Raw genomic sequence first — 27,606 nt, 5'->3', positions numbered from 1 at the left:
TTAAAAAGAAAGAATGCGTAAAACGGACGAAAGATATGTAAAGGAAGGCAGCAGCAGCAGAGGCAGGGGTACGATCAGATAGAGCAGCGTCGAATGAGGAGGAGAGACGACAAAGACGTGGGACGTGCGTGGAAGATGATAGTTTAGGGATAGGAGTCGATATGGAGTTTTTGATTGAATTGTTTACTTTTTAGTTCTTGCAGTTTCAGGTCAGGTCAGGGTTTCAGGTGCAGGTATATCGATAGGAATCGTGAGAAAGGTCGCCGAGGAGCGACCAAAAGTCGAGAGGAAAGAGAAGAGGCAGATGAAGATGAAATCGAGATGAAGAGGAGGAAATTTTGGGTTGCTTTTCTAGAAGCGTTGAGGAGACATCAACGGTAGTGATTGTTGATCGAGTGGAGAGTAGGGACCAGTAGAGACAAAAGAAGAGCGACGACGGAGAGTAGGACGAGGAGTTGGAACGACTCGATGTTGCTGAGAACGAAATCGAAAGAGTGAGTCAGTTTCGATTTGAACAGGTCGGGGAGGAACGAACTCACCTCGGCGTTGAAGGCACAGTGTTGACGAGAGCAAGTTGGTCCACGAGGGCAGTGGTGACCGTCTAAGTAGAATGTCAGAACCTCAGCTGCGAACGCAAACAAAACGCTGAGCTCAGACCGACTTCGACTCACAAATGCAATCACTTCCATCCGGACATTCGACTCCGTTCTGGATCGCGTTACATAGATGCTGTTCGAAGGTCGTCGTCACAAACGTTTGATCGTCAAAAGAGAGTTTCTTCTCTTCTCGTCTCCGTCAAAACTGAAATTTTTGAAGCTTACGAATTTTGCTCCTCGACGCATTTCGTTGACTTGACTCTCCGTCAGGTCGTAAGTATGACAGAATCGACAACGAGGTACTTCGCATTCACCTAGAAGAGAGAAGGAAAGAGGAGAGAGAGTGGGTGATCAGTGCCTTTGCTTGGAGGATTTGCGAAGAAAAAGAAAAACCGGCATGAAATGATGGAGATCTCTTACCTAGTAAATAATATGCGTTACTGTGAACGGAGATGTCAGTACGACGACGATGGAAAGTGAAAGAAGACCAGCGTACCAGGGAGGAGGACTTTGTTTACTCATACTTTTCGTCGGATCGATTTGAGGTTTTTGCTGTTGTTGTTGAGTCGCCGTTCCGTTTCCTCCGACGATCGGGACCCAATTCGCTCCATCCCAACGACATGGGATCGAAGGTGCTGGAGGAGGAGGAGGTGGAGGAGTAGGTTGAGGAGGTGGATTCGGTTCAGTGAAGACGAGGTTCGCAGTTCCGATCGCACTCGACTCTAACCTCAGATCATCTCGTTCCTTCCTCAACTGTTCCACCTGACGCATCAGCCTCGATACGGTCAACTCTAGTTGTCCACACTTCCACTTCCATTCCTGGAGTTGACCTTGGAGAACCGTCACGGTCGTTGAAGTCTGAGTCGAAGATGACTGAGAAAGAGTCGCCGATTCCCTTCGAAGCATTCCTCCTGTTCCTCCTCCTCCTGACTTGAACGTACTGGGCTGAAGTTGAGTTGAACGATCGTTGAAGGGGTCAAAGAAGGAAGAAGAAGTTGTAGAACAAATCGAATCGGGAGTTCCTCCAGCGCTTTCCGAATCCCAAGGTGGGAGAGTTGCTGAGCTTGTAGACGCCCAGGACTGATGTGACGGTATCCAAGACATCAGTAGTTCCTGGAGGCTTATCTAGAGAGTTGCAGAGAGAGAGTCGAAAGATGAGAGTGAGAGTGAGAAGAAGGGAGAGAAGCGTCGGAGAGAACCTCTCTCCTCTCTTCTCTCGCTCTCCTGTCTCCGTGCGTGGAGGAGGAGAGAGTTTGAGCGTGATTTGTATTCGGAGACTTCTCTCCCTCTTGTTGATCTCCGAGAAAAATGAGAAAGTAAGCGTGCTCCAAGTTCTCTCTCGGGAGTCATGCTTTGAGAAGTTCATTCACTTTCCCCTCTCCTCCCACTACACAGTGTCAGGCAGTGTTCGAACGTACGAAATCTACAATCTGATCGATGTGAGATTCCGGCAGCCCGTTCTCCTCGACAAACTTTTTCGCAATTCCGTAAACATCGTCTGCAGTATCTCTCTCGCTCGCTATCAGCTTCTCCTCATGCCTGAGGGATTGCGAGCGAAAGAACGCACCTCCGAGGTCGTATGGTAGAGGTATTGGAGGATTATCATCGCTCACGTCGATTTGAAAAACGAAATCAAATTCTTTTCCCTCAAACTCCATCTTTTCCCTCTTCTCCTTCTTTCCGTCCTCGCTCTCGCCGACATTGTCTGAAGGATCCACAACCTCCCCGACACGTTCCCAAGTAGATCCAGCCCACTAGAGAACGGGTAAAATCGGAGGAGAGGTGAGCTCCCGGTTCGAGCTGAATTCGGAAAAAAAGAACGACAGAGCACGAGGAGATAGCTCACTTGATAGGCGTTCGTAACAGTAGATCCCTCTCCGTCCTCTTTGACGAGCACGATTTGTCCCGTCTCCTTCCCGGGAGATTCGAGGATTGTTCGATCAGAGTGTACAACCGGTTTTGGAGGAGTTTTCCCAATTCTGTGCGACTTACCGCGAACATTCATCGTCTTGATCAACATACGGGTATCGAGTCGATCGAAGGACGCCGACAACGCACCGTTTTTGTCCCAGTTTTTCCTCGTACAGTTTCAAAACCTCTTCGTTCGCTTTCCTTTCCTCCGACCGAGTGAAGACCCAAATCAGATTATCCGAACAACCACACGCGAGATCCCCATTCTCGAGTGTAGCGAGACTCCAAACTGTTCCTCGCTCGAACGTTACATCAGCTCCATTTCGAGGAAGATCCAACAAGTTCGAACGACGAACCCGATAAAGCCGGTACTTCGATCACTTGATCGCATTCCCCATCTTCTTCGTTCCATACCTTGATGAGACCGTCTTCTCCAGAGCTTGCGAGTCCGCCGTGGGCGATCGAAGGGATCGAAACGAGTGAGTAGACGAAATCTTCGTGATTGAGGATTGTTAGGGCGTCGCCAGTCGAGTAGTTCCAGATTCGGATTGTCCTGTTAGAGTTTGAGGCGTCAGTGAAAGCGAAGAGGGCGGAGGCAGAGGAGAGAACGGACCCATCGTTTGAAGCGGAAGCGAATAAACGAGAATTTGAATCGTCCGGTAAGACTCTCGACAAGGCGCGGACAGGCCCAGTGTGTCCTTTGAAGAGGTGTCGTACCTTGTCTCGATCGAATAGTCGGACATAGTTATCCGCGCAAGCTAATGAGCGAATCTCAAAACTCAGTTTTTTTCCCTTAGTTCTGAAACTGAGTGGGAGAGAGCTCACCAGTCAAACACAACTCGTCCTCCTTCCCATCGTCAGCGATCAACAAGACGTCCCATACGGCCCCTCCATGATCCGTCAATACTCTTTCGCATTCCCAATCCTTCGTACTCCAAATCCTGGCTGTCATGTCCCAACTCGCACTCGCTATTCTCTTCCCTTTCTTGTCGACGTGCAAGGAGCAGACGTTATGAGAGTGTCCTAGGAGTGTATGGACCGGTTCATTGCTCGAGCTGTCTTCGGAGGAGGAGGAGGCGGAGGGAGAAAGGGAGTAAACTTGAATCAACGAGTCGCTACCGGCCGTAAGGAGATACCCTGTGAGGACCTCGATCTCGTCTCTTACTCAGTATAGCGGAGTAGTAGGGGAGAGCTCTCACGTTGATCCTCGACCCCCTCATCGGGTCGCTCACTGATGGTGAGTAAACAAACGCTATTGACGAACCCTACATGTCCTTCTTTCCATACCCTACCCGCTTTCCATTCCTTGTCCCCTTGACCTGAGCGGGTCCAGCTACGAGCGGTACCGTCTCGTGAGGCAGAGAAGAGGAAGTTGGTTGATGATGCAGAGAGGGAGCGAACGTCGGACGTGTGACCGGAGAGGACGGCGGAGAAGCGATAGGGAGGTATTGAGGTAGTGTCGCGAGCGAGTTGAGTCATTCGGACGTGGAAGAGAAGAAGAAGAAAGATAGAGCACTCGTGATTTCGCAACGACAACGCTGGCAGATTGGGAGATAGGAAACGTTTGCGATACATTATCGATATCAACTCTACAAGAGAAAACGTCTACAAAACAATCGAGAGAGTGGGGTGCGAAGTTGCGAGAAATGCGAAAGTTGCGAGATTTTTACATTTTCGCCGGGAACAAATCGGCGTACTGTTCCTCGTTCTCCCCTGATCAGCTCCCATTCCACAAAAGCTTGATAGAGAAAGAGAGACGACTCACCTCTTTGACAGGTTTCGCGTAAGGCGCTCTCTCCTGTACGTTCCTCCATTCATCCATGTCTAAAATTTCCTCGTACCCCTCCGGAACTTGTTTCCTTTCCCTCAATTTCTCAATCTCGTTCTTCATCCTCTGTACATCCTCATCTCCTCTACCGTAGCCACGAAGGAATGTCTCGGAGAACGCTAGAGCTTGGTCGATTGTAGGTCGGGAAGCAACGAATTGTTCGAGTTGTTTTGGGTCTGGTGCTGGTTCGAGGTTGAACGAAGCGATCACCGGGAGGAGAGTTGCGAGTTGTTCGGGAGTTAGACGGGGAGATTCGAGGTGGATTGAGAGACGACGGATCGGGGAAGAAGGGGACGAGAAGAAATGGGTGCGGAAGAAATCGATGAGAGAGGATTTGGAGATTGTTGAGAGGAGGGAAGCGTCTCGAGATCGTTGTTCGAAGTCATACCATCCTGAATGGATGTTGATCCAGAGATGTGAAGATCTATCGACATCGCTCACTTTCTCATCAGCACGAATTCCCTTCTCGACGCAGAAAGAGGGGAGTGAGTTGGAACTGACTCTTGCCAAAGATTCTTATGATCCTCCAATTTCTTCTGCCTCACCGCTTCTTTATACTTCCCAAACTCTTCCTCTGACATCTCTTCCAACGTCTTCATGAACTCTTCCCAGAACGCATCAATCCTCGTTTCGACGAATTGAGCATCCTTTTCCGATTGAACGATCACCCTCAATCCCATGAACCCGATAGATTTACGAGGTCCAGACGAAACCTGTTCTCTCCAAAAATCACTTAGCTCTCCTTCCTTCCGAGCAAAGAGGGCTGAGGAAGAGTGAAAAGAGAGACGAACGATATAACCCAATTGTTCTTTCGCCCTCAGAACGTCAAACAAAGGTTCCGAAACGATATGACCGAACAAAGCGAGTTTACACCTCAGTAAATCGTCTTGAATGTCTCCGACGTAGGTGAATTGTTCGATTGCTGCGTTTGGGTTTTCCGGATTTCCTCCAAGACGTCGGTAAAGATGTTTACCTGTTCTCGCGATCGGTCTCAGCAAACGAAATTCATCGCTGAGAGAAAGAGGCACGAACCTTCGGGGACAACAAGAGCTTGATGAGATTTAAGCTCGGAGGGAGTTAAGGGTTGAGGAGATAGAATCGATTCGATATCGTTCGATAACGAAATGGCTTCGTCCTTGAGCATGTTTCCATGTACGAGTGCCTCGATGTGTAGTCGTGAGAGAACTCGAGAGATGTGATTTTGTAATGATTCGGGAGTGATTTCTGCGAACGAATTTTGGTCAGTGAAAAACTGCGATTTCTCGTTGATGTCGAGAACTCAGAAACTCACGAGATAACGCATCGAGCTTTTGTTGAATCGTGTAAGAAGTCGCTTGGGTGAGGTGGGAAGCATCGATCGAAACGTGATTATAAGGTTCCTCCAAAGCGAAATTGACATAAAGCCTTCGAATCTGTCGACCACACCCTTTCCTTGCATCAGCTCACCTTTCACAGTGCTCCAGATTCGAAGAAATCGATGGACTGACCTGATCGACAATAATATCGGACCTCTTCTTATCCACTTTCAACCCTTTCATCCTCTCGACGACGACCCTCAACAGTACCGCGAGTTTATCGTTATACCCATCGGCATTCAACAAGATCCCATCTCCTTGTTGTTCGAACGAATAACTCAATCCAGCGAGATCGGCATCGTAGGAATATTCATTGAGACTGTCTCGAACTAATTCGGTGAAGAGTTTCGAACTGACTGAATTGATCGCGGTTGAATCGATCTCGGGTCTACGCAATCTCACTCGTCGTCAGTGAAGGATAGGAGCATCACTGAAACGAGAGAAGTGGACGTACGATCTGAACAAGAAGAAACAAGCCGCTCTAGGTACCCACCAACGATCATCTTTCTTGAACCACAACCTCGTCGTCGGACTATTCTTCAAGTTCAACGGTCTCTTCGCTGGCGTCTCGACTGGTTGCTTCGATTTGATCTCGAGGTCTTGTGGGACGAATTGATTGGGTTTTGGCAAGTGAAGTCCGGGGAAGTCAGATGCGGTTAATTTAGACTGTACGTCAAAGTCTTCGACAATCAGTCACTTTTCCGAGTAGCCGACTACAAGATAGACGAGACGTACGTGGAGGATTTTGTCGGAAGTTTTCTCGATACAATATTCAGTTCCATACCATTTCTCCTTCTCCCCATAAACTCTCCCTCCAACTTCTTTCTGACTAACGACGAACAACCTCGAATTCTCCGGAGTCATCAACTTGAGGAGATCGTCGACTTGTTGGGGGTGCCATTCGGTGCAGAGCCATGGAGCCGAGAGGAGCTTCTCGCGAGGATAGGGCTTCGACATCGACATTGAGAGCATTGAGGTGGTGTTGGAGGGGGAAGAGGATTCTTTGAAACGGAAGGCGAGGGAGGAGAGCGCGGCGACTTCGGAGAAAAGTGTGGAGGAAGGAGGGGAGGAACGGAGGAGTGAAATGTAGGCGAAAACTAGTTGGGCGATTTCTTCGTAGTTATCTGTTTCGGACGAGCAAGCGTTAGTACTCAATCTAGTCGGTTAGGGTTGCGAGAGAGGCTCACCTAATCCCTCCTGAGTCATATCCACCTGAATCTTGAAGAACTCGAACCCATTCGCACCATTTCCAGCTCCGGCGCTCATTCCGTTCGCCCATCCTCGTTCTTTCAATAAACTCAAGATCGATCCTTTTCCTTCGTGACCGATCAAGTGACTGAGGAATCCTCCGGGTTTCGTAGAGTACCATTGAGATTCGTCGGGGAAGGGGAAAGTGATTTCGAGGGAACGAGTGTCGCGGACAGATTTGACGAAAAGTGTACGCTATTCGACGAGAGGGTCAGTATATAGGACGAGGAAAGAGGGAGTGAGAGAACTCACGCCTAGCTCTTTTTCGGTCAAAGGAGAACCGGCGAAATTAGGAGGAGATAGATTTCGATTCTTGACTGCCGAGAACTGATCGACCACAATCTGCGTCGTCTTGTCGAGTGAGTCTACAGATAATGTTGTCAGCATGTCCCAAAGTCTACTTCCGGTAGAATCAGAGAAGTGCGACTGACCTTTACTAAGTACTACCAATTTCGCAATATTCGCCGAATAATGTTTCTCACACCAATCGATCAACCTCTCCCTCACATCAATCCCCTTTCTCATCGGTTCATCCCAAAGAGTCTCTTTATTCCCCGTTCCAAACCTCCAATAGACGTGGTTCTCCCTACTCGACGTCGATTTATCCAATTGAAACATTCTCCACATATCGTTTTGCAAGTTTTTACTGTTTTCTGAATGAACCGCGTTCGCTTCTCGTTCGGAACATCTAGGGTCGAACGAAGGAGAAATGAAGAATTGTGCGAATCGATCCAACGCGGGTTCGAGAGAGGAAGGAGAAACGTCGAAGAAGTAACAGGTTTGATCCATCCCCGTGAACGCGTTCGAGGATCCTGAATGTTGCGTCAAGAACTCTGTATAATCGTTCTCTTTCGGGTACTACATCAACTCAAAACCAGGATCAACTCCATAGACGGCAGAGAAGAGAGAGAGAAAAGAGAGAGTAGTTTCGTTACTTTCTCGGTTCCCATGAACATTAAATGTTCACAAAAATGTGCCAACCCTTGCAAATCTTCCGGATCAGACAAATGTCCAACTTTGACGTCCATCGCCGCGGAAGCTTTATCCGCTTTAGGGTCTTGAATGATTAATGCTTCCAAACCATTTTCGAGCATGATCAATCGATACAACTTGTCATCGTTGGGCGATTGTTCGATTGGTGCTCTGTTGAAGATCGAGTAGGAGGGTCGTCCATCTGTGGAAGGGACGAGTTCGTAACCTGGTAAGAGGTTGGTGGATTTCGAGGAAGTTGCTGGTGATGACGACGAGGAGGGAAGGGAAGGTTGAACGAGGTAGGGAGAAGGAGCGTTGAGTACGTATTGACTAGGGTGAGTGATCGTCATCAAATATCTTCTTCGTGATACTGGAGGAGTGTTCGGAAGAGATGAAGTTGTGCGGCGGTGGAGTGAAAGAGGAGAAGTGAGAGATCGACTGCTGGAGGAGATTGAACGGGTGATCGAAGGAGGTGAATGGATAAGTCTGGTCAAACTGCTCCGGAGCATCTGGTTGTGCGAGAAACAGGAGTCCGAGGACAAAAGGGTGCTCCCTTTGTTGGACTTCGAGAATTTCGAGAACTGAAGATCTCTTCCCCTGAATCCGAATCCCCGCCTTTCTCTTCTTCTCTCCTCTTCCACTTCTCACGATCATCGTCACAAGTCATTGCCGTTTTGCAGTCACTCTCTACACTCCCGATCGAACTCCTCCTCTACATTTTCTCCACTTTCCTCGACCACTCCTCGCTTTCTCATCTATCACTCGTCTCTCCCCTCTTTCGACTCCTCGCTCAACCTCTACTATATTCGCAACCGTGTACTTCAACCGTCGAACAACTAGAGCTGTTAATCGATGCAGTGACGAAAAGGAAAGAATTAGCGAATGAAGTGAGGGAATTGACAGTACTCGGGAGGGTGTTTCAGAGTAAAGGGTATGGGATCAGGATACAGAGGTTATTGAAACAGTGTCAGGGAGTCAGGAGGCTAGAGTTGGTCGGGATTGATGATCTGAGACCGAAACATTTAATTTCGCAAAACAGAGGTGCATCCGACCTCTCTCCTCTCTCGACAAATGTTCACTGATCCTCGTTGATGTCTAGCTTTGACTCATCTCTCGCTCCTGAACTCGTCCTTTCGCCCTCATTCCCTCGTTGATCCGCCAAACCTCTCCTCATTCGTCTCCGGGTTAACTCATCTTACCCTTTCGAATCTCGGTCTACCCCCTCCTTCAACCCATCTATCAATTATCCTATCCCACGCATCTCGAACGATCAGATATCTCGCAATCTCCTCAATCAGAGACGTCGAACTCGTCGAATTCCGAAAAATCTTTACCATCCTCTCCCAAGACTGTTCGAAACTATCAACTCTCGTACTCGGTTTCCTCACCGACGAACAAGTTTCCGCACTCTGTCTCCCATCTCTCTCCTCCGATTCTCCCTACCCCGTATTGTCCCAACTCTCCGCCCTCAAATCTCTCACTTTCACTCTCCCGCATCCATCTCTCTCCCTCCTTCTCTCCATCCCTCCAACTCTCGAGACCCTAACGATCCGACCTCCCTATTCCCGCTCTTCATCCTCCCGACCTCTCATAGGTCACTCCAAGAACTCTTTATTAGCCGTCTTAAACCCAGTTCCTTCTCCTTCTACTACGAGTACGAACGGTTCAAACACACCCACTACACCTATCCAGTCCTCCCTCGGTCCTGAGTCGGGGTTGTCGGGATCGGGAATGGGCAGGAGGAGAACTCGATCGATCCCGTTAGAGTTACTGGAAGAAGAAGAATTAATCCTTTCCTCCCTTTCGCTCGCTCTCCTGCCGAATCCACCGAAACTCGTCAGAACTCAATATGATGGAGGACCGAAAGAAGAGGTAGAGGTGTTGAGAAAGGGACAATGGCTGGTTGCGGAAACAGGGCTGAGGGAGGTTGGATGGGAGTGTAAAGGCTTGAGAGGGGGAAAGGAGAGAGTTAAAAAGGTCATGCGGGAGAGGCAGAGGGTAAAGGAGAAAAAGGAGAAATGGTTGGCGACGTCGGCGGGAGGTGGAATCTGATTGAAGGTGAATATTGGGAAGGAATGCAATATCTCGATTTGAAGCTATGTTTGACGAGGAGCGAGAATATCGTCTCAGACAGATTACCATGGATCTAGCGAACGATCTTGAGCCTATTTCGAAACTGAGAGGGTGAACGGCGAGCCAGAGTATCCGTTGAGCTTTGTTTACTTTCGCTCTCACCTCGCTAAGGCAGACGCTCGCGTCTGCGGCGATTCTGCTGCGCCAAGTCTAAGCTTCGAACACGTAGCCACGCAAGGACGGACTGCTTAATTCTTTCTTAGCTGTTACATATCTTCGTTATTCTTCAGTTTGCCAATTCTACTCCATCGTTGACTCTCCACAACCCATAATTCTTCGGACTCGTCTGCCAAAGCCTCACCGTACCTACTCATTCCCCACCTCATCAGTACTCATTTCCCCGTCGTCAGAGTCAGAGAAAGAGAGAGAGGGACTTACCGTCTTCTGAACCGGAAGCGTACAATTCCCCATCAGGCGAGAAAGCGACTTGATGAACCGGTCCATGATGTCCTTTCCCTACTTCTAATTCTTCTCCTGTCGACATTGAATGGAGTCGAACCCATTCGTCAGAAATTGAACCGGTGACGAATGTCGAGTTTGAGGGATGAACGGAGACGGATGAAGGAGGGTACGACAGCGAATGGGTCGAGGAGACTGTCCGACTGTAAAGAGAAGGATGAGAGTGAGTAGATGGTGTGGAGGAGAAGAAGGAGACGACATACGTTGCGAGATCCAAGAAAGTAACCGATTGACCGTGAGTCAAGAAAAGCGTTGAAGAATCTAGTGATTTCTCCATAGAAGTGATCGATTCTCCATTCGGCATTGATAGTTCATGCACCTTTGCGAGTGTTCTCAAATCCCACCATCTGATCGCATTCGTTCATCAGCTCGGTCCATCCATCCTTCCTTCGAACGAGGAAGAGAGCGAAGGAGCTCACTTGATAAGTTTATCCTCTCCCATAGTAATACAACACCCTCTCTCTTTATCCCACAAAACCTTCTTGACAACTCCCTCATGACTCGTCCCTTTTTCCGTCGTCGAATCCCTCAATTCCTGAACCGCTTCGTTCCCAACTTCTTGTCCCTCGAGATTCGAGTGCTCTCCTAATCGACTCAAGTCCCATATCCGTACGAGTTTCTCGTGTCCACCGGTAAGGACTCGAGTTGAAGAGAGGGAAGAGAGGGAGGAAGAAGAAGAGAAATCGACAGTTCGGACAATGTGTTGATGAGGTAGAGTTAGGAGACAATTTCCGGTAGTCGTATCCCAGATCTTCCTGATCATCACTCATACCTCTCGCGTCAGCTGTGGCGGAGAGACGGGAGAGAGGGAAGGGAGAAGCGTACGCAGAGAAATCTGCCGAAGCCGTTCCAGCCAACGAAGCATCCCCTCCACTCAACCTAGCTTCCCATACTGCTCCTTTATGTCCCACGTTCTCATCCGTGAACGTTCCTTGCCAGTCTCCTACCCTGTTTCTCCGTGGATTGCTCGAAGTCAGTTCTCGTTGTAGGAAGACCAAAGAGACGGGATCAAGGTGGGATGACGAACCAGTCTCGAAGCATGGGCCTCCCGTCTTTGCATGCGGAGATCAGGAGGTAACTGGGGTCGGAAGGAGCGGAGGGAGAGGGGGAGAGGAGCCGAGAGAAATGGAGAGCCGGGACAGGTCTCGTGTGACTGTGAAAGAGCGAGCGGGTAAGCACGCGGATGATGCAAGAAGGTTGGGGACGTACCCATGGCATACGAGAGGCGTACTCTGGTGGATAGCGAGAGAGGAGATGGAAATTGAGTGAGCAGGCGCGAGATCGCTTGACGAGCAAGAGTATTGCGCGCGAGCTTACCTTGACTGCCGTACTCATCTTCTACGAACTTCCGGCGTGCTTCGAGGAATTGCCCGCGATTCGGAAGAGGACAAGAGCGAGCCGGATTCGTTGATCGCGTTTTGGTTTCGTACTAAGCTATTGCTCCCTCGCGCCGGCCTTTGAGAGGATCCAGTAGCATCCTTGAGCTACCTTGAACACCTACTCGACCTCGCAAGACTTCCGAAACTCGAATAACACGCGGTCCCGCCTAATCCTCCCCTCATCTCCCGATCCGATTCTCACTCCACTACGACCTCTCCTCGCCTTGAGGAGCTCTTGAACCGGTTCCCGTGTGGTCAAGAATCGAAAAGAAGGCGGCAGAGATGCAGCAGGTTCGTCTCTGTCTTTCGATTCGTCATTTCGCTCAACTCGTGCTCACTCTGCGGACGTGACTTTTGCTCGATAGCTTCTCGCTTGTTCGTCTCAAATGTTGATTGGGTCGAGTAAAGACTTGGGAGTCGTGGAGGAAGCGAAAGAGGACGAGAAAGAACCAAGAGATGGGGAAACGGGATCGAAGGAATCGGACGGAGTCTTGAACAACAAGAACGAGTGCGACGGAAGCGGTACGGCAGAGACGAATGAGACGGTCGAGGCGAACGACACGAACGAGGCGAACGGCAAGATACCAACGGAATCCAGACAGGCTGCGACCGTTCCCGTCAATCGACCAAGCAGCGGCAGATTCTCCTCAAGTACGAGTCAATTCGGACCTTACATCGACTCTATCGCCGTTCAAGGACACCCTCGAGAAATCAGTGCGATCCGTCGACGCAGCCCTGAGGATGGAGTCGTGATCGATGGATTTCGAAGTTTACGAGATAGCGAAAAGAAAGCTCTTGATACTCTTCTTCGTGAGGTGGAGAGACAAGGGGGGGAACTTTCGAAGATTGTACACATAATGAATTCCGTTGAGGCGGGAAAGACTGTGGCTAAAGCGAAAGTGAAGCATTTGGTTCGTCATTTGGTTCGTCAACTCTCATCTTTAGCTCCAAATGACTCATTTCGGCGAGCCAAGCTCACTCCGTCCTGGTCTTTCCGACTTACAGAATCTCGGAATCATCACTCCTTTAAGCAAGTTCCACGAGAGTCTACACGATTTCGCTTTAGATGATTTCTTCAACAATCGAGTCGAAGTTCAAGCCCAAGGAGAGAACGACACACACAAGGCAAAGCGGGGCAATGAAGAGACGGAAGTAGAGATTGTACCCAATCGAAATCTTGATCAATCGCAAGCCTCGACTCAGGTAAGCTTCGATTTCATCCTATTTTTCGAAACTGTTTCGTTCTGTTGACTGATACAAGGGTCGTCCGCAGACTTCAAGTCCCCTGTCTGGATCGAAATCATCGCCTCCCGCTCCAGCGATCGCAGCCGACTTCGCCCAAACAACGGACGGAGGCAACGTCGATCGATCGAAGAAAAGTCGTGAATTTTCGTCGCGTACGAGTAAATTCGGACCTTACATCGATTCTCTCGTCGTTCAAGGACAACCTCGTGAGATCATTGCGATTCATCGACGCGACCCTCAAGATGGAGATGTCCTCGATGGTTTCCGAAGTTTACGAGACGGTGAGAAGAAAGATCTCGAGACTTTTCTTGCAGAGTTGGAACGGAGACAACAGAGTGAGGAGGTTATCGGTCGGATAAGCGGTCGTCCCGTCGAGGCCAGAATCACTATCGATCGAAAAGATCTGAAGCAGATGGTTCGTTGATCCTCTTCTTTTTCGCGCCGAGTGAGTCGGATTGCAAACCTTTAGCTCATCACCGTCCTCTTTGTGTGATGTCCGAAACGTAGAACCTGAAGCATATCACTCCCACGGGCAAGTTCTACAAAAGTCTCATGGAATACGCTTCGGAAGATTTCTTCAACAAACGGATCGGAGGTCCAGCACAAGAAAGGAGCGACGCGCAGACGGTAAAGTCGCACGATCGAAAGACACAAGAAGGAACTTCAGCTAGACGCAATCCCGATCAATCGCAAGCCTCGCTCAAGGTAAGCTCAAGTTCCACCCTTTTCCCGAAATTGTCTCGCTTATTCACCTATTTGTCTGTTGCAGTCCTCAAGTCCCCTCTCTGGACCTTCAACCTCGTCGCCTGCTCAAACACCTGCAGTAACCGTCTCTCAAAGTCTCCGAAGTCGAAACCACAAAACGACTGAAAGCGCTTCAAAGCCGACGAATCCGTCTCCCGATATGAAGGGGAACCTCAGTAGCGACTTGACGGATCTCGAGAACTCGCACGATACGAAGGACGACGGAGACTCGAGTGATGAATCAATTTCAGAGGTCACCGCGAAAAGACAGGCTGGTCGTCCACTCGGTGCGGTTCTCCTCCCTCGCAAGAACGCAGAGAACCCACTTCTCACTTTTTCATGTTCTGCAGACCCTAATGTGGAAACTAGCAAGCCGAAACACAAGCAAGATCTCTGGACATATTTCGACGAAACCCTAAACGATGAAGGTGAGTTTCTTCTCTGCACATATCGAGATGTGTTGTTCAAGGAGCTCACAATTTATAACATTCGCATAGACGAGTATCGACCGTGGTGGGCCGACCCTTCTGTTTCTGATACGGTCAAGGAGTTCGTCGATGAACGAGAAGAAATTTTCGCTTTGCAGAGAACGTTTCTCGATTGTACGTACATTCTCAACTCTCATTCTTGAAGTGTGCTCACTGAAATCGTCCAAACGCCCGCAGATGCGAAGGAAAAGAAGGCGATCGCGGCATGCACGACTGGTCGAAAAAATCTCTCTATCGCCAGTCACCGCAGTTACCTTGATCAACTCTCTACCTACGTCGCCTTCTGTCACATCATCAAACTCAACCCGTTCCCTATCTCGACTGCTATGATCGCTGTCTACCTCTATCAATATCGAGCGCAGTGGCCTGAAGAACCGAGAGAGAGCACTTTCGAGAGTCTCAAGGTTTTCGAACGATGGACAAATCGATTGTACGAGACTGATCATCAGGATTATCAGAAGCTGGACCAGTGGTTGACCGCGAGTGAGGTAGTAACGGAACTGCAGAAGGCGATCCAACCGAGTTCGAGCTCAAGTCGTCAGTGGAGTTTCCTGTCTCTCAGGATATACGAGCTCAAACTGAATTAGCTGTGTACGAGTAGGCTCACAGTCAGCTTCGGTAGTCAAACAACCGAGTCCAGCTACTCAAGAATCGATTCCCAAACCTTCCACATCGAAAAACGAGCCTCCTTCGCCGTCTTCGGATCATTTCTCCATATCTCCATTCAAACGAGATCGTTCTCGAGCACTTCGACCCCGTCGTGGAAAACCGACTTACAAGCCGACGAGACAGTACAACAAGACGGGACCGACTCTCAACAAGACGAGACCGGTTTCCGTCTCCGTTCCCACAAAGACTCCTCCCGTTTCTCGCCCTCCTTCTCCCTCTTTGCCTGTCAGTGCGAAACGCAGAGTTCGAGTGAGTCTTCTCTTCCTCACAACTCACTTGGTTTCTATAAGCTCATCGCGGAAAACTCGAGCGTAGCGCAATATTCCTCTCCCAGCCGTCGGAGATCGATTCGAATCTTCACGGGCCGTCAAAATGTCGACCGCCGCTGCAGTCATCTTCTCTTCAGGATTCACGATTGGAACGATGGAGACCTCTACGACTATCTCGGTCTACTGTCGAGGACCGGGACTCGCTGGACAAGGTTGCAGCTTTCGAATCGTCGCGACTCTCGACGACGACGAAGGAAAATGGATGATCGTGGAGAGGACCGCCTCACATAGTCATAAACCCTTCGCGAGCTTAGTGAACGATCCAGAATGGAGACCGAATCCGATAGATCCAGATTTGGTCGAAGTGATTCGACAGGTTGATGAGAAAGGAACATTGGACGACAATTTGAGGACAGTCAAGGTTAGCTTTCTATCGACTCTACCAGTGCAGACGGGTACTGACAGTTGAGCGTTTGTAGGCACAGAAGCGGATTCGTCGTGAATCGAACGGTGAAGCTCCTGTCAAGAAACCAAGAACCGCTTCTCCTCCGAACGAATCGACAACGGCGACAGGGTCTATCTCTGGATTCAAGACCTTCGAGTCTTCAAATCGGCCATCCCCTGCTTCTCTCCCTCGATCTACCCCGTCCGACGGTCCGGAAATGCTTGAAGAATCGTCAATCGCGAACTATCGAAGAGACTTCCCCGCTCTAGCGGCTTTTTCCTTGCCCCCTGCCACCCACCACGTACCACCGCCTCCCTCGGTCAGCGTCTCGAAGCTACTCCTACCCTCGACGCTCCCGAAGATCCCTTCTTCAAGAAAACACAAAAGCAACGTCCCCTCGATCTCTCCCTTCCGCCAATCCCTCATCTCGCCCACTTCTTCACCGCTCTCGATTCCTCTCTCACGCCTCTCGCTCCGCTCTTCCAAGCAGCGGGATACTCGACACTCGACTCGCTCGTACAACTTGCGTTCCTCTCACCGAGGGTCAGGAAATTGATCTATGGCGAAATCCTCGCTCGACTACCTCCTGAGGTCGATGTCGAAGCGCGACTGTTCGACCTACTCGAAAGGGACCTCGTAGAAGCTAGTGAAACAGATTGGACCTCGTAACGATTTTTGTCAGTTTTCGTTTCCATATTTCTTCTGTTAATATCCATTCTCCCTTCTTGTGACCTCTCCAAATCCGTACGAGTACCAGCAAGCTGGATGAGCTGGAAAGGGCCAGCTCGAGCGTGCACCCTTGCGAGCTTTAAGTGTGAGCGCTCGCTTCACTTTTGTCGTGCAACTCCAACCTTCGACTCGCTCACCTTCCACCTACTCCGACTAGCTCGCACAATACACTACAACTACACGTACAGCGGTCACCTCCCTTCTCACCTGTTTCGCACCTCATTTTTTCCCCTCTTCGTTTCATCTCGGAACTTCGATTCCGCCTCTCCTCAAAAAGATAGTGAGCGGATGGTCGCATGAAGGGGTCAGTGGAAGTCATCATCACTTTCAGCAGTCATTGTTAATGCCCCAAATCCATTACTCTCGTCCTCTTCGTCATTGCATCCTCACTCAAAGCATGCCGACTCTTCATCACGATTCTGGCGTCCAGCTTCTCCCATGTTCGTCACAGATGGTTGTTGGATCAAGTAGAGACTCAGGATACGTGGGCGAACGTCAAGGAGAAGAGCAAGCACGAAGAAACGGGGAAGCAAAATTGGGACCGCCTACGAACTCAACGAGCAACGAGAAAGGGAGTAGGAAGTGCGAGAGTCAAAAGGAAGAGAAGAAGAAAGGGGGCAGATCGAAGAAGAGTCCAGGTCGACCGCGATCTTCGCTCAGGGTAAGCACCTTTTTTGTTGCCTCTTCGAGATTGTTGCGCTCTCTGACGCTGCTCCATCGCCTAGAGTCTTTGTCCTTGGCGAGGAAGAACAATGGACAATTCGCTCGATCGAAAGGAGGCAACGGTATGATCAAAACCGCTTCGAGAAGGACGAAAGCAACCAACAGAACAAGTGAAGAAGCACCCAATGATCCGAATCGTTCGGGATCTGAACAATCAAGCGGAGGGTCGGCAAACGAACCGATGTCGGAGGTCGTCGCGAGAAGACAAGCTGCTCGTCTTTCCGGTACCCTTTCTCTCTCTCTGCCCCGCTTGATCACAGCGACTAGCTCCTGACACGTACGAACTCCGTAGATCCTCGAGTCGCAGTTGGTAAACCGAAATTGCAGGAGGACCTATACAAGTACCTCGACGAGCTCTTGGACGATGAAGGTAATCTTACTCTGACCTCTCATCGTGGCATAAAGCGATCGTTCCTGACATGTGCTTTATATGTAGACGAATATACGACTTGGTGGTCCGATCCTTCTGTTTCTGATACGGTCCGAGAGTTCATCGACGAGAGGGACGAGATCTTTGCCCTTCAGAAATCGTTCAACGATTGTACGTTCATTCGTAATTCGTGTTTGATAGGCTATCCCTCCCCAACACTGACAAAGGATGGATTCGTAGATGACAAGGAACACAAAGCGATCCTCGAATGCACGACCGCTCGACCACATCTCGAAGCCGCCGACCATCGAAATTATCTCGATGAACTCGCTCCTTACATCGCTTTCTGTCGAATCATCAGACTCAACCCGTTTTCAATCTCGACCGCTGTCATCGCCGTGTATCTCTATCAGTATCGCTGGCAATGGCCCGAGGAGTCGAGAGCTCGGACTTTCGACGTCCTCAAGGTCTTTGAGCGTTGGACGAATCGATTGTACGAGACTGGTCATCGAGGATATAGGAAGTTGGATCAGTGGTACAATGCGAAAGAAGTTGTCAAGGAGTTGCAGAAAACGATTCAGCCGGCGGCGAACCAAACTCGTTAGTCGAAACCCCTTTCTTCGCCTCGTCTGGATTGATTTGACCAATATTCGTTATATAGGCCCCGAATCGAACAAACAATCGAAAGAACCGATTCGAGGGATCAAAGAATCGGCTTCAGAACCTTCAACGGCTTCAAAAGCTCCGGCTCCCCGTCCTGAGATAGTTGCCGACGCCGCCACGCTTTCTCAGGACTCCGAAAGTGCTCGAATTGAACCATCTCCTGTGGAGCCGAACTCGAATCACCTTGCTGAGAACGACAACTCCATCCCTCCTCCCCCTTCTCAGGCCGAGGCGAAAACTAGCGTCCGAGTGAGTCTCTCTGTTCCGCCTCCATCTCGGACTCCTCATTGAACTCACGTTGCTGGATAGCGCAACATTCCTCTTCCCGGCGTCGGAGATCGATTCGAATCCTTGCGAGCGGTGAAAATGGCTTCTGCCGCTTCGATCATGTTCTCCCAAGGATTCGAGATTGGGACAGTCGAAATCGAAAGAAATATCTTGGTCTATTGTCGAGGACCTGGAATGGCCGGTCGAGGTTGTAGTTTCCGAATCAACGCCACTTTCGACGAACTGGAAGAAAACTGGAAGGTCGAGCAAAGGATCGCTACTCACACACACGCGCCTTCCGCACCCTTCGTGAACAATCCGGAGTGGCGACTGAGTCCGACGGATCCAGATTTCATCGAAGTGATCAAGCAAGTGGACGAAAAAGGAAGATTAGATGGCAATTTGAGGAGATTAACGGTTAGTTCCCGACTCTGCTCGACGGAACGAGTACGTTCGATGCTGACACGCGGTTATCTACAGCAGAAGAGGCGTCTTCAGTGTGGATCAATCGGGAGTCAGTTCCTTTCGAAGAGATCAAGAATCTCGTCTCCTCCTCCTCAAGCTCAAGCTCAAACTCCAACCCATTCAACATTACCGACCGAATCCGTCATTGTGATTGAGACCACCTCAGAATTCACCGATCAAGCTACCTCTGCTTCTCCTCCTCGATTTGCCGCGTCGGATTCTAACCCATCGCTCGAACCGTCGATTGCGAATTCTTCCCAATCGAATGCCACACTCTCTTCGCCTACCTCCGCCTCTCAGCAGCCCGTTTCGACTCCGATCCTCCCTAGTCGACCTCACGCTAAAGCTGCCGCAACGTCCCGCGAAAACCTTTTCTTCCAAGAACCTCAACGACCCCGTCCTGCTCTCGATCTTACTCTTCCTCCCGTTTCCGGACTCGTACACTTCTTGACCTCTATCGACCCTTCCTTATCGCCTCTCGCACCTCTCTTCCAGGCAGCGGGCTACTCGACTCTATCCTCGCTCGTCGAATTCGTGCTCCTTTCGGAGAGGGTCAGGAAATTGGTTTACCGCGAGATCCTTGCTCGACTACCTCCTGAGCTTACCGTCGACGAGCGACTATTCGACCTACTCGAAAGGAAGCTCGTAGAAGCTAGTGAAGCGAACTGGACTTCGTGAAGAATTTTACTATTACGCGGATCTCTTTTTGCTTCTTGATTTGCTTTTCTTATTTTTTACGAGTGAAATGCTTTATCCATCATTCCATGTCCTCATTCGCGTCACGGCAGCTGGATGAGTTTGGCGATCTGGCGAAGCGAGTTCCACCAGCACTTTCCGCCCTTGCGAGTCCGCGCTCTCCATTCGACTTTCACCTTCGACTCACTGACCCTCCGACTAGTGCAAACCACACAGCAGTCAGCTCCTCTACAGACCATCTCAAGCAGCGTGTATCAACTTAGAACGTTCACTTCGCTTTCATCACTCAACTCTTTCTCAAAGCCCTTCAAGCGCAATATAGCGGTCGTGGAGGTCACGCAGTCGAGTTAGAACGTAGATAATAGGTTACGCAGCACACTGTCTCGCTTCCGAGTGAGTTTGAGCCAGTTTCTTTCGAGGCCTCCTTCCATCGATCTCCTCTCGCGTTTCCTCCTCCTGAGGCTGTCACTGACCCTAATGTGACTCGTGTGACTGCGATAGAACCTCCTTCGCCTATTCTTTCGCACCCGCACTTGTTCCTCCGCGATGACCGACAAACTTTCTTCTCTCCCTCCCGAACTCCTTCGCGGGATCATTGAAGCGACGGTACCTCATACCTACCACTCTAGCACGTACAAGCAACTTCGACACACTCTCCGCTCTCTTTCCCTCGTGTCGCGCCACTTTCGCTCGATCGCACAACCACTTCTCTTCGAAATCGTCCACATCCGTTGGAATAAGCAGCTCAACCTGCTTGTATCCGCCAAAAACGAGACTTCAAGATCCAAGAAACTCATTTTGGAGAGTCCCTTGAGGCTCGAGCCCATGAAGGAGCTCTTGGGAAGATGCAAAAACCTCGAAAGTCTGCTCATTTCGCGCCATGAAATGGATGGCTATCTCGACCTCGGAGCATTAGCCGACTACACGAGTGAGTCTTTCTTCGAGTCGGTCCCGCTCTATAGCCTCAAAGACTTTGCTCCAGCTTTTTCGTTTTCCATTCTTCAGAACTCGTCAATCTTCAAATCTATGGATATGCCTTTCACTTCACCGTTTCCCGTCCATTCACTTCTCTTCAATCTTTCACCCTCATCGGCGGAGCGTCAAGCTCGGTAGTAGCACGTATGCTGAATCCGGAGAATCTACCGTCGCTCCGAGCCCTCGGGCTCCAAGGATCTCGTGTCACGTTACCCGACATCGATGGAACGGAATTCCCCCGACTGTTCCCACAACTCGATGCGATCTGTCTTGATTCAAACTTCTATCTCCTCACCAAGGACAACCTCCTCTCGGAATATTCTCCCCGGATTCTGGTCGATGTCCCTCCTAACGACCTCATTGGGTTCAACTCGATTCAGTCCTTCGGATCCATTCATCATCTTCGCATCAAGGACCATGGTTCTTGGCGGTCGGAAGCTCCTCGCAGAATCTCGAACTTTATCGCCGCCGCGGGAGAAGTGCAATCGTCGTCCCTCAAGTCAATTTATCTAGATCTATCGTTTCATCCCTCCGAATTCACATCAAAGAGTCAAGGTTGACGTGCGAGATGGAACGAGTGATGGAGATGTGTAAAGGAGCTGGAATCGACGTGATCTTCGAGCGGCAACCCGAATACGCCCAAGACCGTTTCATCTCCGAGGAGTTCTGGTCGAGGCAACGAAGGAGAAGAGAGTGGGAGCAATCAGATACCGACGTTTTGTGAGAAGATGATGGGCATGAGCGGACGAGCAGGGAGAGGAGGTTGCTGAGGAAGTTTTCGAATTGTTCGTTTTCTATTTCGTTTATTCCTTCTGAGTCTTCATGTTTGTCTTCCTTTTCCCTCGATTACTTTGTCAACACGTATTACCTGTCCCGCAATTGCGAGTCGTCTACTAGCATCCGAGATTGGGAGAGAGGCCCTCGACACTCGAAAGGCTCGCGGAATTGCTGTTCGGAGTCTTGACCTCTCCTCTTTACTTTTTTGCTTTACTCGGGCTCTGTAAGAATCCATAGATCCATAGCATATACCTGTGTCCTTCTCGTCCGGTTCAAAAAGAGCAAATATATCGATCGTCGAGCCAAAAACCAGGATCTCGCTCTCTTCTTCTCCCTCCCACTTCCCATCAACATTCAGCGTCCGAGTTTCTCGTAAACACTTCATTCTACTGCTCTTACACCGCCAAGCACTTTCTCGACGGTCCTTTGTCCTTCTCGCGTCTCCCGTTCGCTTTCATCAATTTGATCTCTCTCGAGCCCCTTCAACTCTCGTCAAGCCGCGGAAAGACAGTCTTAGGTGGCTCTCAAGTAGATCAGAGGCTTTGTACAGTGACTCGAGTCGAGCTTAGTGAGTCTGAGCTACTTTTCTCGTTCCTTGCCTTCGCACCTTTCTCCGGCTCCTGCTCCTCGTAGAGCTCGGACTAACCCGTCTTTCGACTTGTACAATCGGTGTAGAATCCTCTCCGACTGAACTCCCGCACCTTCGACTTTCCCGCGATGACCGACAAACTCTCTTCTCTTCCTCTCGAACTCCTTCGCGACATTATCGAAGCAACGGTACCTCATACTTACCATTCAACCACCTACGCCGAACGACGACACACTCTCCGCTCTCTCTCCCTCGTCTCTCGACAACTTCGCTCGATCGCACAACCACTTCTCTTCGAAATCGTCCATATTCGGTCGAATCCGCAGCTCAACCTGCTTGTATCTGACGAAAAGGAGACTTTGGGATCTAAAGTGCTCATTTTGGAGAGGTACTTGAAACTCAAGCCCATGAAGGCGCTTTTGGGAAGTTGCCAAAACCTCGAAAGTCTTCTCCTCAAGCGCCCCGCGATAGACAAGGAGCTCGACCTTGGGGTTCTAGCCGACTACACGAGTGAGTCTTCTTCGAATCGCTCCCTACTCTACGGCCCCGAAGCCTTTGCTCCAACTTTTCGTGCTCCGTTCTTCAGAACTCGTCAACCTGCACATTTCCGGATCTGCGTTGAACCGCACCATTTCCCGTCCCTGCATTGCTCTTCGATCTCTCGCCCTTGATCACGATGCGGTACGCTCGGTTGTAGGATCTATGTTGAATCCACAACATCTGCCATCGCTCCGAGCCCTCGGACTCCAACTATACAATTCCTTTCACTCCTCCCTCGAAACTATCGGACCCGACCTCGCCCGACTACTCCCACAACTCGATGCAATTTGCGTCAATACAGATCTCTATCGTGTCACTAAAGACAACCTCCTCTCGAAATATTCTCCGAGCATTCTAGTCGATGTCTACCCCGCTCATCTCAACGACACCGACGTGGTTCGCTCTCTCGCTTCCGCTCATCATCTTCGTGTCATGGACAAGCCAGGAGCTATCGTCCATGACACGGACATCTCTGACACCATCTTCTACTTCATCGCCGCCCTTGGAACCCTGAAAACGTCAGCCCTCAAATCAATCTATCTCGATGCCTCATTCCGTCCCTCCCGAATTTCGATAGAAGCGCCGGGGATGACGGTCAAGATGGAACGAGTGTTGGAGGCGTGCAAAGGAGGGGGAATCGAGGTAATTTTCTAGGAACAACCCAGCTGGGCTGGAGCCTTTTTTATCTCAGAAGAGTTCTGGTCGCGGCAACGAAGGAGGAGAGTGAGGGAGTAACTGTAGGACGTACCCTATAGGAGCGTTATACCAAATCAGGAGGGCAGCGAGGTTGCAGATTTCGTTTTTAATTTTGTTCTGTCTTTATTTCGTGTCGGTCTTACAGTACTACTTCTCTTTATTCCCTACTACGCTATAACCACTTTCGGTTGTCGTGACAATGAGAACGACAGGAGTAAGCGAGAAAAGGTGAATTTGTTCTCGCCTGCGACAGCGAGACCGCTCTCCGATACTCTCTGCATTCCAGTTACAGCGAGGTTACGAAAACTTATGATTACAGATTGACGATTCTTCAGGGACGGTCAACAAAGGAGAAACGGATGAGGAAAACGTCCGACGTCATAGCTCAACTCGACTCGACTCGATTCAATCAATCACGATCACCTCAGGCTCCTTCTCCCTCTGGATCCTCGGTCTCTTCCTTGTATGTCCTTCCTCTCCTTCTCCTTCTCCTTCCCCGAACGCCCCTCCTTCATCTCCATCGATCCTTTCACTGTCCCTTCTCTTCATTTTGTGATACTGCGCCGTGATCTCTTCCAGTTCTCGGAGCTTCTCGTCGATCAATCGAATCTGTTCAGCGTTCGAGCTTTCCTCCTCGTGCAACGAGATGGAGCTTTGTCCTGGTGGATCGTGGGCGGAAGCGAGTTGTTTGTGAGTTGAGAAGAATGGAGAGGGTTCAGTTTCGGCCGTGTGGGAGAGACGGCGAGAACGATTCGTAGACGAAGAGGAAGAGGAAGAAGCCGCGATCGAACGAGAACGAGCGGCGGGGAAGGGAGTCGAGGTCGACGGGTTGGGGAGTGAAGAATCGAGCGAAGTCGAAATTTCGGGGTTCGTAGGGATCGCTACAGAGGTAAGAAGATCAGCTAAGTGATTCTACAGAGAGATTTGTGCTGAAATATACGTTGCAGAAGGTTGTGAGCTTCGAGGTAACCTGGTTTTGTTTAACGGGCAAAGCGAGTGAGTTCCTCTTCCGTTCACGAGAGGGGGCACGAAGAGATAGATTGGCTTACTCCTACTGCGATAGAAGAACCTGAAAGTATGATACGGGTCCCCTTTCGATTCATGGTAAACGTACTTGTTTTGGCGTTCTTCCTTGAATTGAGCGATTTGTGACGGTCCCAATCTGCATGTGAACAACCCGAATACATCAGGGACATTTCTAACACTATGTAACGAAGGGACAGTCACTCGCCTGCTCTGGTGATCCAAAACTGCGGCTTTCGAGTCTTCGTGAAAGGTTTGAGGATTTTCCGGAGTTTCGTATTCCCCTTTGATGTTAGACGTTCGAGGTTTGATCTTCTTGATTCGTCTATATCTCAGTTCGATCGAGCCGAGAGATTGAAGAGCTTGTTCAGACGTCGAAGCGAATTGATCGTGCGAAGTCGTTGAAAGTTCGCCAAAAACGAAAGGTCGTTCCGTGCTCTGTTCACCAAGTCCGCACGTATCAGTTCAGACGCCCCTCGTATTAACGTCGTAGGTGCACTCACATCGCTGTCCCTCTTTCCGCTCAACGCCCACAGCCCCGGTAAAGCTTCTTTCGTAATATTCTTCCCTCTCTGCCTGCAATCCTCTCAAGATATTAAGCTTTCCGCGCTTTCCGAAAGCTTGAGACATTGCGAGGACTCACCATTGTCCATCTATCGACACTGCTGCCTGAAACCCTTTCTCTCCCTTTGCGCGCGACGAACCCTCCTGACTAAAATTCACGGCAAAAGAGGCTCCTACTCGACTTTCCACGTAGCAGACGGTTCGGCCAGGTCGCGATTCGAGGTGGTAGAGAGGTGCAGGGATTCCATCGATAGTCAACCAGGCGTGGAAACCGCTACGTAAGGGGAGAGATCTAGAGGAAGATGAAAACGTCAGCGAGTTACAAGAGCACGCGAGAACGAGTGAACGCGTACAGAGAGGTACCTAGAGGCGGTTTGTAGAGACTCGAGGTAGGTTGAGGCGGTCGCATAGTCGTCAAGAGTAAAGAGAGAGGAAGAAAGGCAGTCAAAGTTGAACGACGACGTCAATCACGTCCTCCTTGATCCCCTTCCATTCAAAAGCTCGCAAATATGAAGCATGTAGGCTAGAAGTCGAGCGCTACGAGTTTCAACTACCGGAATCACCGACTCGAGCACAGCCCCCTTCGAGTCGACCCTTCGACTTGTCTCGCTCTTTGTTCCCCTTTCCTTTCCTCTCCTACCCTCTCCTCCCGAATTAGCAGAGCAAGATGAACGCTATCGACCCTTCTCCCGTTCCAACTCCCTAATGTGCACCTCCCATCAAACCTCAAGTCGAATCGAATTCGAGCCCACTCTCTACAACCGATCCCTCCTCCTCTCTTCCCAGTTCGGGAGTTTCTCTGTGTATGAGTGGATGTGGGAAACCTGCAGATAGGAAGAATACTTGTCCGACTTGTCAAATGTGAGCGCTTTACCCCCTTCCTTCGGAGCTGAATCTCGTTGGAACCAAAGATGCATTGACCTCGTTTTCGTTGCTGACGATCAGGCTGAAGATCCCGGGAGCTCAGTTCTGTAGTCCTACTTGCTTCAAAGACAACTGTGAGTCCTGAGGAGCTTCTGAGCCGAGAAGGGACTTGCGCTCTAACTCTTGCTTACTGCACCTTCACCTCACAGGGAAGACGCACAAGCTACTACACGTCAAGAATGAACCTGGATCGTACAAATATCCTGAAGGCAGTAAGCTGAACCTCCTATCGTAGCTCACCAGATCTTCGCAATGAGCTAATTCCATACAAATCCTCCCATCTCGCTCTTTCGGTAGCCAAGGACGGTTTCGAAGGTCGCTTCAAGTACACCGGACCTTTGAGAGCCGTCATGCCGATCGAACCCATGCCGAAACGTGAAGTCCCGGATCATATCCCGAAACCAGATTACGCAACTGAAGGTGATTCTCTTTCTCTTTTAGACCCGAAACAGAGTAAGTAGAGGCTGAAGAAGCACGACAAGAACAGTGAATGGAATCTCTTTCTCGGAGGAGATCAATAATCGAGTGATGACGAGAGGCAAAGTGCTCAATAAGGAAGAAATCGAAGGAATGAGAAAAGTTTGCAAAGTAGGTTCGAAAGGGTTTTCTATCAGTCGGTGACAAACGTCTGATGTAAACTTGCTTGCGGCTACAGCTCGCTCGGGAAGTACTCGATATTGCCGCCGCTGCCGTTCGACCTGGAATTACGACTCTCGAACTCGACGAAATCGTTCATGCAGAATGCATCAAACGTGACTCTTACCCATCTCCACTTAGGTATCGCAAGTTTCCTCGAAGCGTATGTACGAGTGTGAACGAGGTCATTTGTCACGGTGAGCTAGACAGGAAACGACGCAAGGCTCAGTCAAACGCAAAACTGACGCTTTTCGATCCGTCGAGTTTAAGGCATTCCCGATGCGAGACCCCTCGAGGATGGAGATATCATCAATCTCGACGTCACGTTGTACCACGGTGGCTTCCACGGCGATATCAACGGAACTTGTTCGTCCTTTTCCTTCTCCTCAAGTCTCTTTCCCAAAAACTAACCCTCTCTCTTTCAGACCCGGTCGGTTCCTCCGTCTCTCAAACGAGTCTCGACGTGATCGCCTGTGCTCGTGAATGTCTCGACGAATCAATCCGACTCTGTAAACCCGGTTTCCAATTTCAAGATATCGGCAGACACATCGAAATGATCGCTTCGAAACGTGGATTCGCGACGAACAAATGCTATGTCGGTCATGGTATTCATCAGTCAGCCGCACTTTACCCTTCTCGGCTCGAGGAATATGCGCTGAGTACGGAATGTGGGACTTGTCAAGATTGTTTCATCCTTCTGCACCAAATGTTCCTCATTACGCTGGAAACCGAGCTTCCGGAACGATGCGAGTCGGTCAAGTTAGTACTTTCCACTCTGCGGCCTCGGAGGAATTCGAGCTGACTCACCCGTGCGATAGACTTTCACGATCGAACCGATGATTTGCGTTGGACAACAGAAAGAGGTTCACTGGCCTGACAACGTACGTTCACCACCGTCGTTTCTCTCTTCGTCCTCAACATACTGACTGTGGCTCGCTCGACTCGCAGTGGACCGCTGCGACGTGCGATGGAAAAGCCTCAGCTCAATTCGAAGAAACTCTCCTCATCACTCCCGAAGGAGTCGAAGTTCTTACTCGCGCACCTGGATGGAAGTTACCACCGAAGGAGATGGAAGATGTCGAAGGAGGAAAGACGACCAACGGATCAGGAGGAGCGGGAGGAAAGAAGAAGAAGGGGAAAAAGTGAAAAGGTAGCGGTTCGTAGATGCTTTGCTCTCGATCAACTAAGGACATTCTCTTCACATCGACCTCTACACCGACGTACAAGA

At 50.0% G+C, this 27,606-nt stretch overlaps 10 protein-coding genes across 10 annotated transcripts; 6 read left to right on the top strand and 4 right to left on the bottom strand.

Moving 5' to 3' along the window:
* Window positions 1-351: 351 nt before the first annotated feature.
* Window positions 352-3,986, bottom strand: JCM6883_002902 (uncharacterized protein; the record flags this gene model as incomplete). The annotated part of the gene is made up of 13 exons (XM_076630694.1): window positions 352-474; window positions 540-601; window positions 672-729; window positions 822-910; window positions 1,017-1,036; window positions 1,093-1,676; window positions 2,015-2,094; window positions 2,164-2,350; window positions 2,443-2,575; window positions 2,655-2,796; window positions 2,864-3,265; window positions 3,333-3,644; window positions 3,707-3,986. The coding sequence occupies 13 exons, from the start codon at window positions 3,984-3,986 to the stop codon at window positions 352-354; spliced, it is 2,472 nt and encodes an 823-aa protein (XP_076489431.1).
* A 187-nt stretch (window positions 3,987-4,173) lies between these two features.
* JCM6883_002901 (uncharacterized protein) lies at window positions 4,174-8,260 on the bottom strand (the record flags this gene model as incomplete). Its single annotated transcript, XM_076630693.1, has 13 exons — window positions 4,174-4,203; window positions 4,273-4,759; window positions 4,837-5,048; window positions 5,127-5,308; window positions 5,368-5,559; window positions 5,627-5,747; window positions 5,823-6,078; window positions 6,145-6,356; window positions 6,426-6,814; window positions 6,878-7,133; window positions 7,191-7,303; window positions 7,370-7,796; window positions 7,874-8,260. The coding sequence occupies 13 exons, from the start codon at window positions 8,258-8,260 to the stop codon at window positions 4,174-4,176; spliced, it is 3,264 nt and encodes a 1,087-aa protein (XP_076489430.1).
* Window positions 8,261-8,386: 126 nt separating this feature from the next.
* Window positions 8,387-9,962, top strand: JCM6883_002900 (uncharacterized protein; the record flags this gene model as incomplete). Its single annotated transcript, XM_076630692.1, has 2 exons — window positions 8,387-8,951; window positions 9,010-9,962. The coding sequence occupies 2 exons, from the start codon at window positions 8,387-8,389 to the stop codon at window positions 9,960-9,962; spliced, it is 1,518 nt and encodes a 505-aa protein (XP_076489429.1).
* A 307-nt stretch (window positions 9,963-10,269) lies between these two features.
* JCM6883_002899 (WD40 repeat domain-containing protein) lies at window positions 10,270-11,837 on the bottom strand (the record flags this gene model as incomplete). The annotated part of the gene is made up of 8 exons (XM_076630691.1): window positions 10,270-10,349; window positions 10,422-10,645; window positions 10,706-10,849; window positions 10,922-11,257; window positions 11,328-11,450; window positions 11,530-11,655; window positions 11,712-11,734; window positions 11,820-11,837. 8 exons carry the CDS (start codon window positions 11,835-11,837, stop codon window positions 10,270-10,272), a joined length of 1,074 nt encoding a protein of 357 aa, XP_076489428.1.
* A 430-nt stretch (window positions 11,838-12,267) lies between these two features.
* JCM6883_002898 (uncharacterized protein) lies at window positions 12,268-16,410 on the top strand (the record flags this gene model as incomplete). Its single annotated transcript, XM_076630690.1, has 12 exons — window positions 12,268-12,804; window positions 12,887-13,084; window positions 13,155-13,541; window positions 13,634-13,831; window positions 13,896-14,157; window positions 14,221-14,298; window positions 14,368-14,472; window positions 14,536-14,895; window positions 14,960-15,276; window positions 15,343-15,717; window positions 15,776-15,942; window positions 16,011-16,410. The coding sequence occupies 12 exons, from the start codon at window positions 12,268-12,270 to the stop codon at window positions 16,408-16,410; spliced, it is 3,384 nt and encodes a 1,127-aa protein (XP_076489427.1).
* Window positions 16,411-17,257: 847 nt separating this feature from the next.
* JCM6883_002897 (uncharacterized protein) lies at window positions 17,258-19,636 on the top strand (the record flags this gene model as incomplete). Its single annotated transcript, XM_076630689.1, has 7 exons — window positions 17,258-17,417; window positions 17,486-17,563; window positions 17,630-17,734; window positions 17,804-18,163; window positions 18,225-18,475; window positions 18,536-18,910; window positions 18,974-19,636. The coding sequence occupies 7 exons, from the start codon at window positions 17,258-17,260 to the stop codon at window positions 19,634-19,636; spliced, it is 1,992 nt and encodes a 663-aa protein (XP_076489426.1).
* Window positions 19,637-20,539: 903 nt separating this feature from the next.
* On the top strand, window positions 20,540-21,189 carry JCM6883_002896 (uncharacterized protein; the record flags this gene model as incomplete). The annotated part of the gene is made up of 2 exons (XM_076630688.1): window positions 20,540-20,582; window positions 20,660-21,189. The coding sequence occupies 2 exons, from the start codon at window positions 20,540-20,542 to the stop codon at window positions 21,187-21,189; spliced, it is 573 nt and encodes a 190-aa protein (XP_076489425.1).
* Window positions 21,190-22,123: 934 nt separating this feature from the next.
* Window positions 22,124-23,189, top strand: JCM6883_002895 (uncharacterized protein; the record flags this gene model as incomplete). The annotated part of the gene is made up of 2 exons (XM_076630687.1): window positions 22,124-22,505; window positions 22,582-23,189. 2 exons carry the CDS (start codon window positions 22,124-22,126, stop codon window positions 23,187-23,189), a joined length of 990 nt encoding a protein of 329 aa, XP_076489424.1.
* A 447-nt stretch (window positions 23,190-23,636) lies between these two features.
* JCM6883_002894 (uncharacterized protein) lies at window positions 23,637-25,227 on the bottom strand (the record flags this gene model as incomplete). Its single annotated transcript, XM_076630686.1, has 5 exons — window positions 23,637-24,112; window positions 24,281-24,692; window positions 24,758-24,830; window positions 24,898-25,110; window positions 25,172-25,227. 5 exons carry the CDS (start codon window positions 25,225-25,227, stop codon window positions 23,637-23,639), a joined length of 1,230 nt encoding a protein of 409 aa, XP_076489423.1.
* Window positions 25,228-25,623: 396 nt separating this feature from the next.
* JCM6883_002893 (uncharacterized protein) lies at window positions 25,624-27,524 on the top strand (the record flags this gene model as incomplete). Its single annotated transcript, XM_076630685.1, has 11 exons — window positions 25,624-25,679; window positions 25,764-25,816; window positions 25,892-25,954; window positions 26,040-26,162; window positions 26,230-26,330; window positions 26,398-26,575; window positions 26,649-26,744; window positions 26,804-26,993; window positions 27,062-27,137; window positions 27,197-27,259; window positions 27,327-27,524. The coding sequence occupies 11 exons, from the start codon at window positions 25,624-25,626 to the stop codon at window positions 27,522-27,524; spliced, it is 1,197 nt and encodes a 398-aa protein (XP_076489422.1).
* Window positions 27,525-27,606: the final 82 nt, after the last annotated feature.

This window comes from Sporobolomyces salmoneus (genome assembly GCF_050403485.1).
Source record: "Sporobolomyces salmoneus JCM6883 DNA, S_salmoneus_JCM6883_v1_ctg11, whole genome shotgun sequence".
Lineage (NCBI taxonomy): Eukaryota > Fungi > Basidiomycota > Microbotryomycetes > Sporidiobolales > Sporidiobolaceae > Sporobolomyces > Sporobolomyces salmoneus.
The sequence above is the reverse complement of the archived record's forward strand: the minus strand, read 5'-3'. Positions and strand labels throughout refer to the sequence as shown.